This window comes from Cervus canadensis, chromosome 28 (assembly GCF_019320065.1).
Source record: "Cervus canadensis isolate Bull #8, Minnesota chromosome 28, ASM1932006v1, whole genome shotgun sequence".
Lineage (NCBI taxonomy): Eukaryota > Metazoa > Chordata > Mammalia > Artiodactyla > Cervidae > Cervus > Cervus canadensis.
The window spans coordinates 19,963,744-19,977,200 of NC_057413.1; the positions used below are offsets into that span (position 1 = coordinate 19,963,744).

The following is a 13,457-nucleotide window of genomic DNA, read 5'->3' on the forward strand; positions in this document are numbered from 1 at the left end:
GATCTGCATCTTCTATTTCTTTTAAATTTTTATTGGAATATAGTTCCTAGTTTTAAAAAATTAAGCATTATTAATATTTACATTAGGCTGTTCAGATTTTGGTCTTCCCTGGTGGCTCAGTGGTAAAGAATCCTTTTGAAAATGCAGGAGCCTCAAGTTCAATGCCTGGAATACTGGGAAGATAGTCTGGAGAAGGAAGTGGCAACCCATTCCATTACTCTTGCCTGGGAAATCCCATGGACAGAGGAGCCTGGCGGGCTATGGCCCATGGGGTCACAGAGTCAGACACTATTTAGCAACTAAACAACCATAAATGAGGATGAAATGGTAAAGTCTAGCAGCTAATATTTAGACTTTCTGCAACAAGGGAAGCCTAGTCTGGGTGTGTCCTGGAAACAAGCAATAGAGTAATAAAGGCATTTAGATACTTATTGTAAAAATATCAAGCAGATTTAAGAGTAGACAAAATAGTTAATGAACCCCTATGTTCTCATCACTCAGCCTTAACAATGATCAACTCCTGGCTACTTGACAAGTGCATATCAATGCCCTCCTTCTACTTAGCTGGAAATATCTATTCTCTCTGTGTGTCTTTCTCACTGTATCTCTTGTATTCTGTGGACATATTTGACCATCTGAGGTAGGCAGAATGGTGCCCTCCCCATCAGCTAAGATGTCCATGTCCTGATGCCTGAAAACTAGAGTATGTGAGGTTACATAGCAAAGGGAAATTGTTTGTTTGCAGGTGGAATTAAGGTTGTTAGTCAGATGACCTTAAAATAGGAAGATTATCTGGGATTACTTGGGTGGGCCCGATGTAATCATAAGGATTTTTAAAGAGGGAAGAAGAGGAGGTCAGACTGACGCAGTATGAGATCCTAGTACTTATGGCTTTGAACATGGAGGAAGTGGACCATGAGCCAAGGAGCCTGGGTGGCCTCTAGGAGCTGGAAGATGCAGGGAAATGGATTCTCCCCTGGGGACCTCCAGAAAGGCTCTACCTAGACTTCTGATCTTCACAATTTAAGATAGTAAGTTTGTATTGTAAGACATTCAGTTTGTGGTTACTTGTTATAGCAGCCATAGGAAACCAATATACCACCATCTTTTAAGGATGGGAACCAGGTCTATTTCCCAAGACACAGGGTCTCATCTAGGAGCAGCCCCTCAGATGGGGGCCATGCAGAAGCTCCTGCAGTTCGAGGCCACGATGATGGAGCTTTGGGGGTACACGAGAAAGGGGTGCTGGAAGGGATAATCTGGATCCCAAACAGAAAGAGAATCAAGTGTTTCTATTGCTGAGAAGTGAAGAGTTGGAGAGAGACCCCAAGGGTGAAGGTCCTCATATGGTTGGCGTAGGGAACCAGGATGAATAGGGCTGGCAACCCATGATGAGAAGCAAGCCAGAGCACCTGGATTCGGAAGGGGTGGGGAGGTTGAGGAAAAGAGCAGGGTGGGAACACCTAGCTTCCCTGGGTCATTCAAGTGGCACCTGTTGCCACAGAATGAATTAGAAATGAGGGTGGAATGTGGGGATTTATTGTTTCCATAACCACTGGCTCAGCCTGTTTCTGATGTCCCCCGCCCCACTGACAGGATAAAGGGCTGGATGTCTAGGGGCTGAGGGAGATGCAGAGCAAGATGCAGGGCCGTGTGGTGGGGAGCCGGGCTCCTCTGGGGCTGCTCCTGGTCTGTCTTCATCTCCCAGGTAGAGAGGCTCTGCCGCTCCTCGGGCAGGAGCAGACTGGGGGTCCTCGGGGAAACTGGGAATTGAGGGAAGGGGTAAAGGCAGGAGGCTATACACTTGGGTCCCTGAGGAGGTAAGAGTTGGCTCAGGGGAAGTGAAGGGACTTGAAAAAAATGGGCTCAGGGAATCAGGGAGGGGAGGGCATTGGGACCAAACATCTGGTCCACTGGCTGCCTCCTCTTCCCCTTTCCCAGGCCTCCTTGCCCGGAGCATCGGTGTGATGGACGAGAAAGTTCCTCGAGACCTGGGGATCAGCTTGCCCCTGCTGGGATCACCTCCCTTGACCGGCCCCTCCAACGCCGAGCATCCTCAACCCAAACCAGCCCCTGGGCCTAATGATTTGGCCAGGGCTGCTCTGAAGCCCAATCCTTCTCCACCGCATGGCTCTCAACCTCTAGGAGGTCTTGGGGTTCAGGGCTGGCCCCCCTCTGGGGGGCTGCTCTCCATGGACTCCTGGCCCTCGGAAGACCCTTGGCCGATGATGGCAGCTGCTGTCGAGGACCACGTCGGGGAAGTGCTGCCCGGAGAACTGTCTTACCTTTCTAGGGTGGCTGCCCTCCCAGCGGGCAGCAAGCCTTGGCCCGCAGGGCCCTCTGCACACCTCGGAGACCCCTCACGCGAGTCCTCACTCTTCCACCGGGACTCTGAGTCTAGACGGCCACTCCGTCCTAATGTGCTGGGCTCCCCAGGAGACATTCTTGCCCGATCCCCACTCTGGGCTCTCATTAACAGATTACGACAGCCACTTCTGCCTGGTCACCCCTGGGGGACCCTGAATCCCAGTGAGTCCTGGGGAGGTGGAGGTCCTGGCACTGGATGGGGAACAAGGCCCATGCCATACCCTGTGGGAATCTGGGGTAACATTCATCAATACCCAAGTACCAGCTGGGGGAATATGCCTCTATACCCAGGTATTAATCGATTTCCTCCCAGAGTTCTCCGTCCTCCTGGCTCTTCTTGGAGCATCCCAGCTGGCTTCCCCAATCCTCAAAACCCTGGGTCACAGTGGAGTTAGGAGGATGGCAGAGTGGGGAAAACCCTAGTTAGAAGTCAGAGGAGGAAGTCTGGCTCCCTCCCCTTGTGGCATGAGCTAAATCAAGATCCTATCAGTTGTTTTCTAGCATCATCCCCACTATCATTGCTTCCCTGCTCTCTGTATGCTGATCTCCAATAAAACACAGCACTTACTGAATCCACTCCTTCTCGGTGTCTTTGTTTCTGGGTGCAAACTGGAGTTTTGTCCATCCCCATTTTCTAGTCATCTCCATGTACCCCCAGTGTCCTCCTGATGCTCTCTTTCTATCCCCATCTTTTGCAAAAGATCAAAGCCCAGGTGTCTGAGGGTAGGGTCTCATGGTCTCACCTGGGCCAGGTGGGAGAGCTGGCTCCACTGTCCTGGACTCTGAAAGGGAGAGGAGGGGCAGCAGGACGAACTGAGATGGCACCTGTGGCAGGAGGGAAGGATGAGGTCCAAGTGGGGAGTGAATGCCCTTTCATTCAGAGACACAGAGGGGCAGAGAAAGTCATTTAGTCCACATTTGTCTTTCTTCCCAGAAAGTCACGGTTCCTGGAAGTGAAGGAGGCCCTGATCTCCTCCCTTACATGCATCACTTGGTACATTGTACCCCAAAGAATCATGGGCTTAGAGCATTTGCTGAACAAAGGGCAGACTTCTATGGAGGAAGAAAGAAAGGGAGAAGGGACAGGAACAGAGAAATGTGGAGCCAGCAACCCCGCCTGTGGCTGCATTTGATGCTTTTGTCCCCACGTGATGACTTGGCCTCTTCTTCTGGTCACACTGCCCTCCCTCTGGTTTTCCCAGGAGCTCTGCATCCTTGTACAGGAGTTGGAGGGCGGTGATGAAGGCTCACTCTAAGAAAGTGCAAAAGGAAGTTAACAGAAGTTGGCAGGGGTGATGGGGTTTCTAGAAGGTGCAATCCCTGGTGTCCACCCATATCCTCCCATCACCAACCACATGACCCTCTATCAACCTCCTCCCTCAATCCTTTCCCACCCTGGACTCTCAGTTTCTCCCAGTGCTGGGGCAGGCGATTCTGGTTCTGATTTCAGCACCTGTCTCTTCCACAAGCCCAAGTCCATTCTCTCGGGCTTGGTTTCATTTCTCTCTGTCCCTCTCTCTGGCTACCTCCTTCTCTCTAAGTCACTTCTATTTGCACTTTTATTTTTTTGGTTACACCATAGCTTGACTGATCTTAGTTCCCCAACCAGAGATCGATTCCACACCCCTTGCATTGGAAGCACAGAGTCTTAACCACTGGACTGTTAGGGATTTTTAAATTCTGTGTCAGCACTCCCCTCCTCTGTTCCCCACAAACTCGGCGGGAAAGGGGGTTTGTTTGGTTCACTGAGAAACTGCCAGCACCATGGACAGCGTCGGGACCAAGGTCAGCACTCAGCAAACACTGAGGCAACACTCCGGTTTTCTCTCTTCTTCCACTTTATTCCTGAGCCACAAGCCTGCAGGCAGACTCCCAGATGCTGCCCAGCCAGTAGCATCTGGACTGCTACCGTGCCCTTCCCAGAGCCTCACTGCCATCTCCCCAACAAAGCCTTTCTCAATCAGGAATGCCCTGTACATTCCATCCTTTAACCTTCATTAACATCTCTGAGGAAGGCGTTGTAAGTAAGATAAAGCAACTGAGGCTCAGAGAGATTAAGCAATTTACACAAGGTGACACAGCTAGCGTGTGACAGAGTCAGTGACTCAAACCAAATATTTCTCATTATCTGTCCAGGGAGTGTTCAGGTATAATATGCAATTAACAAAAACCCACCTAATTTTTATTGAGCACCTGCTATGTGCCAGACTCCAGATGAGGTGCTTTCATAATATGCTTCCAGCTAATCCCCAAAACAATTCCACTGGGTAGGCACTGCTGGGCCCATTATACAGGTGGAGATACTGACGCCCAGATACAGAAGTGAGCCAAGGCTGACAGGGTAATATAGAGCCGAGGAAATGGACTTCGTCCACTACTCGGTGCAGATGGAGGGTCCTGGGTAGCTGTGGTCACCTTTGTTGGACTGGTCTTTGCTTTAAGGTTGTCTTGCTTTAAGTTGTTGCTATTTAAAATAGTGGGATTGGTCAGTAATCTGTGATATAATAAATGTCCTGAGGTTTGCAGTGAGAACTGCTGCTCATGTACTGATTTGTATGCTTCTTGTTGTTCAGTTGTTGAATCATGTCTGACTCTTTGCAACCCTATGGACTGCAGCATGGCAGGTTTCCCTGTCCTTCCCCATTTCCCAGAGTTTGCTCAAACTCAAGTCCATTGAGTCGGTGAGGCCATTCAACCATCTCATCCTCTGTCGTCCCCTTCTCCTCCTGCCTTCAATCTTTCCCAGCATCAGGGTCTTTTCCAATGAGTCAGTTCCTTGAGTCAGGTGGCCAAAGTATTGAAGTTTCAGCTTCAGCATCAGTCCTTCCAGTGAATATTCAGGGTTGATTTCCTTTCGGATTGACTGGTTTGATCTCCTTATAGTTCAAGGGATTCTCAAGAATCTTCTCCAGCATCACCGTTCAAAAACATCAGTTCTTCGGCACTCAATCTTCTTTATGGTCCAACTCTTATATACATACACGCCTACTAGAAAAACCATAGCTTTGACTATATGGACTTTTGTCAGGAAAGTGATGTCTCTGCTTTTTAATACGCTGTCTAGGTTTGTCAGAGCTTTTCTCCCTGAATTACAAGGCAGAGTCTTTTTTTTTTTTTTTTTTACAAGGCAGTCTTAACCACTGGACCACCAGGGAAGTTCCATTGTGCTTCTATTAGTGGTTAACTGGTGGAAGTGGTGACTGGAGTAAAGTCATTTCTTCTGCCCCAGGAGGGAAGGTCCCATAGTAGAGTGTGCTCGTCTGGAAGCTGGAAGATGAGGTTCCCTTTCCATGTGCCTGGACGGCTCTCTCAGCTGTGTCAGGTTAGCTGATCACTTGCCTCTGCAGACCTTGGTTTGCTCATCTGTAAAATGGGATGAAAGCAGATGTCCAATCTACTTCACAAGGTTGTTATGAAGTTTAAGATAATAATAAAGTAGATTGGAGACTGAAAATGGAGCAACTGTGAAGATTAGAATGCAGGATGTTGTCTCAGTTCAGGAGATCCTGCTGGCATCACAGAGAAGGAAGTGTCTGTAGTTGATGTCACAATTGACAGTTGAGTGTGGTGTGATGCTTCCCCCTGGGAATTACACCCAAGAGAATTATCCCAAGATCAAGAAGGGAGAGTCGGCTTCTACTTGAACTATTTCATTCCTTGAACTGTTCCCTTAGATGTTTTTCACTGATGCACTTTCAGGTGGTCCTAATAATGGCATCAATTTACCACATATATACCATGAACAAAACCTATTACAGGGTCATCTTACTTCTCACAAACAATTCTAGGATGCACTTACTCTGATTATTTATATTTTACAGGAGAAGAAACTGAGGCTCAGGAAGGTTAGGTAACTTACCAAAGGTCACAGCCAGTGAGGGGGAAACTTAGGTATGGTACCATTTGGAAATAGCAAGCAAAGGCGGGCCAACTGCACAGAGCAGGTGAAAGCGGGATTCTCCAGTTCCCATGGCTTAATCACCACCTGGAATCCTTCCTTCAACAAGTTCATCTTCATCCATTTTCATGTCATCTGAAGACCAGCAGCCAGGCTAGTGGTTTCATCTCTCCGTCAAGGCCAAATGTCTCCTATGTTCCTCTCACTCCACTGGAAAGATGTCCCATATTGCTTATTTATACCACTTTATTTCTTTCTTCCTACCTCCTTTCCTTCCTTTCCATTTTTTTGGGTACTTTCAGGATCTTAGTTCCCCAACCAGGGATTGAACCTGCGTCCTTGGCAGTGAAAGTGCTGAGTCCTAAGCAGTGGACCCCCAGAGAACTCCCTCTACCCCTTTCTAGGTTGGCTTTCCCCTTTTGCTGTCAGGAAACTGGTGAACACATCCAGAAGACACTCTTACGAACCCAGATCGTCAGACCTGAGAGTGAGTACACCAGCCCTTGGGAAGACGGGCCACATGCCAGGGTTTCTAGTTCCGTCCACTCACAGAATATCCTGGTCAAGGAGGTCTGCACAGGGACCTCCCTGGTGGTCCAGTGGCTAAGACCCCGGCTCCCGATGCAGAGGGCCCGGGTTTGATCCCTTGTCAGGGAACTAGATACCACATGCCACAACTAAGAGTTTGTATGCTGCAGCTAAAGATCCTGTATGCCACAACCAAGACTGCAGATCCGGTGTGCTGCAACTAAGACAAGTTGCAGCCAAATAAATAAATATTAAAAAAAAAACAACACAGCTCACTCTAACCTCTAAAAAAAAAAGAAAGGATTTCTCTGAGTGGAGAATGGACTGATGGAGAGTGAATGTGGATGAGCCAAGAGGAAGATTTTGAAGATGGAGAAGCTTCAGTCATATGAAAAATGGGTGCAGAAAAGGGCTTCAGATTTGTGGGCTGCTTGACTCCAGCTGGACAAGTCACCTGGAGAGGAAATGACTCCTCAGATGCCTCCTCGGGGCCTGGCACCATGCATGTTTCATGCACAGGGAGGTGCTTTTGTTTAATTATTAAATTTGTTTCCTGTTTGTGTTCTTCTTTCTCACAGGGGGATCCTCATGGCCTCTGGCCTGGGTGGTTCCGGCCATCTCCTGATCAGCCTCTTACACACAGGCCTCATCTCCTCCAGCCCATCCTAAGTCAGCTGGAGCTGGGGAGAGCAGAGAACCGGGAGGTATGGTTTAAAAGGTATAGGCTTTCAGACTTACAAGATGAAAAGAGTTACGGTGATGGATGGTGGTGACAGCTCCACAACAATGCAACTGTTTTTGATATTACTGAACTGTACACTTAAAATGGTTAAGATGGTGTATTTTATGTTATGTGTATTTTATAATAGTAAAACTTTGAAAAAGTCAGCTCTAGTCAGGCCACTCCCCTGCTCAAGGATCAGCCAGCTGCAGCGCCCAGAACCTGCACTGAAGGTCATCACCACGTGGCCAACTGCCCCTCTGACTTACTCTGCTCCTCACCCTCATTCCTGGCCCTGCTCTCTGCCAGGGCAGACACCACTGGAAGAACTCAGAGAGGCTTTAGAACTGATGAATGCAAGCAAGCAAACACCTAGCTCCCTGCCCTGCGCACCCACACAGAGCCCAGCCTTCAAGCCCCTGGCCATTCTGTACCCTTTACTTCTGTCATCCACCCCTCTTTTCAGTGAAAATGAGGAAAGAAAAAAAAAAAAAAATGATACCCGGGGAAAAAAAGAGAGACATACAGCTAGATCTCTTTCAAGTAGTACATTCATGGAGAAAGTTCAGTTAGGATGTTATTCAGGGGTTACTCCCTGCTAGTGGAAGCTGAACTTTGTAACCATAAGCACTGTTCGAACTTTTTCAAGGAGCAAATACATACAATCCTAGGTTTACAATGAAAACAAAGAAAGCAAACCAACAAACAGGCCAACCCATCTGTAAATGACTCCTGGTTCAAGAAGTCTTTCCTGACCCCTCACTGAACTCTCCTGCCCTCTGCCTTTTTTGTGACATTGAACCATTATGGTTACAACTGCTGTAACTAATGGGCCAGGTACCAAACTCTCCAAACCTCAGTTTCCTAATCTGTATAAGGGGGACAGTCAGTTCCCATGTGATAGAATTGTTGAGATGACTCAAGCAAATAACTGCTTGTTAAGTGCTGACCAGAGCATCTGTCAGAATAAGAACTTAATATATCTTTGGTTGTTTTTACTATTTTAAGAAAAAATTTATTTATTTACTTTTATTTTTTGGCTGTGCTGGGCCTTTGTTGCTGCACATAGGCTTTCTAAATTTGCAGCGCGCACAGACTACTTTTCATTGCAATGCTCAGGCCTCTCATTGCGGTGACTCTTGTTTCAGAGCACAGGCTCAGTAGTTGTGGCTCATGGTCTTAGTTGCTCCACAGCATGTGGGATCTACCCAGAACAGCAATTAAACCTGTGGGCTCTGCATTGGCAGACGGATTATTAACCACTGGACCACCAGGAAAGTCCTGCTCTTACTATTATTATAATTTATTCTAATTCCAAACAACCTTTTAATGTAGGCATTATCAACATTATAAATGATGAAAATAAGGCTCAGAGAAGTTTGGTAACTTGCCTAAAGTCACAAAGCTAATAAAGGGCTTCCTTTATTAGTTAGATGGAAGTTCATCAGCCATGAGTGAAAGTTGTGGTGAATTTGCACAGTATATGAGAGACACCATTTGGGGAAGGAATTGTAGAGGTGCTAAGGAAGTTTAGGAATAACTAAATCCAAACAAAGGAAACATGCCTGGTTGGAGACTAAAACTCAGGAAGAAAAAATTGATTTCAGGGTACAGGACTCTATCTGAAGAAAAAAATGTGGCTGCAGAAAAGTGTGAACTTCACGGGATCCAGGAAAGGGAGACCCAGGGGATACAAATTGTGAGTTGTTTAATTGCTCCCTGTAGGGAGGCAGGCTTGTTCTGGCCATGAGTATTCTTTCTGTTGTAACCTACTGTTAATCACACCAAATGGCTGTGATGTCAAGTGTATAATAGCACTGAACCAACATTCATGCTCTATGTATCAAAAGATGGGTGGAGAGAACTTCTTATGTCAGTTTGATGAAGAATTCATGATTACACTAGAATCTCTTGATGGGTTAAGCTGGACCAACAGCAGAGGCACATGGATTGTGTTATTTTGAGCGACTCTGCCTAAACGTGGTACCACCAGCCATCACAGGGACACTGGAAGAAATGAATAAATCCTGTGAAACTTGTATTCATGATAAAGATGTGGCTGGGATTTTGTTCACTTTATCCCACCACTTCCATTGGGACCTCCTTATCCCAGGAAAAGGAATAGCTGTGCACCTCCTGAGAGACTCTGGTCTCTTTTCTTTTTAGTTTACAGACGTTGGGTGCCAGTTAATGACTGTGTTTCCCTCTTTGAACTGGCTGCTAGAGAGCTCAGTTACAAACTGTAGTTTTCCTTCCAGCATGATGTATTATATTAACCTTACTCTTGGTTTTATACCATTTTTCTAACTCTTCATTTCCCTGGTTGTAATTTTTATTTGTTTAAGCTATTTTAGATTATGTTTAAAACAAGACCCTCCTCCAGGGGAAGTCTTCCTAACCCAGGGATCGAACCTTCGTCTTCTGCAGCTCCTGCATTGCAGGCAGATTCTTTACTGTTGAGCTACTGGGGAAGCCCTGTTTAAAACAAGGCTGGTATAAGTGAATACCATGTTTATTCCAGGACTGGTATTTACTGTAATCTGGATGAAATGTTTCCAAAGAACCCACCTCTGTTGATTCTGATTTCTTGGTCACCAAGCAATATTCTGATTGGCAGTCATCTTTTCCCTTCTAGGAATCTTACTACTAGGAGGGCTGCATGCTGGATAGTGGGCAAAAGTATTCCATCTCAGAAGCTAAATGGTTTCTAAACCAGAGATTCAACAATATCTTGCGTGTGTCCCAGTTTCTCTTTGGGTGTGGGGATTATTCTAGAGCTCAGAAGGGAGCTTCCTGAGCGAAAGCACAGTATAACCAGTTCTCTTACTTCATTTTATATGAGGTAAACCCTTCTGTGATGCTTTCCAGGGGAAGACAGAGGAAGGAACCAGCATTAAGGAGAGACGGAAAGTACTAGTCAGCTTACTGTGTGAACACATTCATTTTGGTACTAGTAGCTGCTGACCTGGGGCAGGTTAGAGAAGCTAAGTGGAGATAAAAAATGGAGATAATTTATAAAATGGAGATAATAAAGTCGCCTCCCAACTTGCAGCTTCCCAGGTGGCGCTAGTGGTAAAGAATCGGCCTGCCAATTGCAGGAGACGCAAGAGAAAGAGACGCAGGTTAGATCCCTGAGTTGGGAAGATCCCCTGGAGGAGGAAGTGGCTACTGACTCCAGTATCCTTGCCCGGGAAAATCCCATGGATAGAAGAGCCTGGTGGGTTACCGTCCATGGGGTTGCAAACAGTCGGGCACGACCGAGCACCTGAGCACCCGACTTGTATAGATTAAATAAGAAGACTCATGTAAATCACTTAGCGTAGCTGCTACAACTATTGCCATTTCTATCGCTGCCAAAACTATAACCATCAGTGATGCTCACTACAATTCTACGAGGTAGGTTGGGTGAAGCGAAAGTTGCTCAGTCGTGTCGGACTCTTTGTGACCCCATGGACTATACAGTCCATGGAATTCTCTAGGCCAAAATACTGGAGTGGATAGCCTTTCCCTTCGCCAGGGGATCTTCCCAACCCAGGGATCAAACCCAGGTCTGCCTCATTGCAGGCGGATTCTTACGAGGTAGGTTAAGATGACATATTTTGAAGACTGGACGCGGGTAATGCGCGTTCCTGTCACTCCGCAGGCTGCCACTAGAGGGCAGGCTGAGGTAGGGTGTGCGGGAAGGAGCAAGGCCTATGGTTAGTTCTGTAAGCAGGAACAAGCGGCAACAATGGGGAACAGAAGCAACCAGCTCTTATCGAATAAGTGTGAGCCCCGGAGTTTTAAAAGTACTAGCCAGGGCTCTGCCTCTTTCTCCCCGTCCCTCTGCTCCTGAAGTCTGTCTGTCCGTCTCAAGGTCTCAGGTGGTCTTTTCTTTTCCGATGACTCAGCTCACAGGACACCTAAATCCACCCCCTGTCATTCATTCTTCTCTCCATATTCTCTGGGACTTAAGGACTCTTTTACCCTCAGATTTCTTTCGCTCAAATAAGTAAATGAGAGACAGGATACCAAATCCCCACTCTGGGGCAACTCAGGTTTCTCCTGTAGGCAGAGCGACAGCAAATAGCATGCATCATTCCGTCCTGCAGACCCTTAGATCCGCAAACTCACTTGATTCCACCACCATAATTCTGGTGACGACCCCCGTCTAGAGCCTTGTCCCATCCTGCCTTCCACCCACACGCTCCAAGCCCCAAGGGCAGTCCGTATGCAGAAGCTTCTGGTAATAGGGTGAGTGTGGGGAAGGCCTCATGCCCTTCCGGGTGCAAGATAGGCAACATCGAGATTTAAGGAGTTACTGCTAGTGTATTCTAAGCACAATTCTAAATGCACCAATAGTTGCTCTTTCAGTCCTGGATTCTACTGGTAAAAATTTCTGTGAATGCACGCTGTTTCACTTTTAAATGTCTCAGGCAACAGAAGGCATCACAGATTCTTCGGACCCACTGAGAAAGCCCTGGGCTGTCCATTTAGCAAGAGGACATTTCAAGAGGGGACTCTGGCTCAAGAGGATTCTGGCCAGTCTGGTCCCCAGACTCCTAACACTGGAGCCCAGTGAGGATCCAGTACAGCAAGTTTGGTTCTGTGAGCACCACAGGGAAAGGGCCTTTTTCTGCTTCTAGGAGGAACAGCTATTCCTGTGTGTGGCTTGTAAAGATCACATACAGCACAAAGGCCACTGGGTGCTGCAGAAGGAAGATGCTGGGCCTCATGAGGAAGGTAAACCCTTTTACTGTTAAACCAGGGACAAGCCCCGGGGTGACTGGCTGTATTACTGACCTATGTGCTAGTACAGAAAAATAAACTGCTCTATTCTCTAAACACAATTCTAGATGCACTAACAGTTGCTCTTTCAGTCCTGAATTCTATTGGTAAAACTTTCTGTGAACATACACTATTTCACTTCTAAATGTTTCAGGCAACAGAAGGCATCACAGCCTCTCTATCTGCAGAATCTATAACTCTGAGTGCTGCTCTGAGATTTCACACACCCTCCAGAATCCCCTTCAGATTTCTGAGTGTGAAGCGGACGTGATTGGACGTGAAGTTGTACAAATAAAAATGCTCACGATAAATAAGGCTTTCCTTGAGGTTGGCTCTATTATTTGGGCAAATAAAAGCTATGTTATTTCTAGAAAAATGAAACCAGATATATTCATCAGCTGTGTTTCTACTGAAAGGCAGAAATCTGACTCAGGCTTGTCAAAGGGTGAGTCATTGTCTTACTGAACAAACCAAAGAAAAGCCAGGGAGCAGGTGAACCTCAGGTACAACTAGAACCAAGGGCTTGAATGCAACTAAGACTCCCCATCTCTTGTTTCCTCCTCTCTCCCACAGGGGAGCTGTATGGCTCCTCCCTGGGAGAATGAGGGCTCTATCCTGCTTAAATTAAGGCTATTAATGTCTACCACATTGATACAAAGTGGGAAAAGTTATTTTCCTAAAACAAAATCTTCATCATTCTCTACTTATTTCTTGGGATCTATATATTGGAACCTTGGGCAAGTAGGCCCTACGTTTTCCTTCAAACAGTAAGATTCTATTCCTAATCTCCTGTTGCTTCAATTGCCTGGGAAACCAAGGAGGTATTAACCTTGAGTTATACCGGTTCCATTTCTTTTACAGTTTCTTCTCTTCACTCTCAGCACCTGACTCTCTCCTTCCTCTACTACGCCCGCTGGCTCACTCTGCAAATCATCCTCTCAGCCTGCAGATCACCTGCTGTGCCGGATGCAGGCTCTTGATGTCATCAGTGAATCTGAGAAGCCATGATAATCCTGAGAACCAAGGAACACTTTTCTGCAGGATTCCAAGTCCACGAATTAGAGAGTAGAGGCTTTTCCTCTCTCTTCCAGGAGATGGCGCCAGAGGACAGGTTTCCGCCTTCACTCACTCGTGTTCCCTGCCTGTGAGACTGGGCACGTTCCACCCGTGCACCTC

At 46.9% G+C, this 13,457-nt stretch overlaps 2 protein-coding genes across 2 annotated transcripts in view; both read left to right on the forward strand.

The window, feature by feature from the left end:
• The window catches only part of LOC122429593 (BOLA class I histocompatibility antigen, alpha chain BL3-7-like), a 425,948-nt gene that overhangs the window by 395,073 nt on the left and 17,418 nt on the right, over positions 1 to 13,457 (forward strand). The gene's annotated exons all lie outside the window — the stretch shown is intronic.
• On the forward strand, positions 1,632 to 2,939 carry C28H6orf15 (chromosome 28 C6orf15 homolog). Its single transcript, XM_043450076.1, has 2 exons — positions 1,632 to 1,708; positions 1,942 to 2,939. Exons 1-2 carry the CDS (start codon positions 1,642 to 1,644, stop codon positions 2,760 to 2,762), a joined length of 888 nt encoding a protein of 295 aa, XP_043306011.1. The 5' UTR covers positions 1,632 to 1,641; the 3' UTR covers positions 2,763 to 2,939.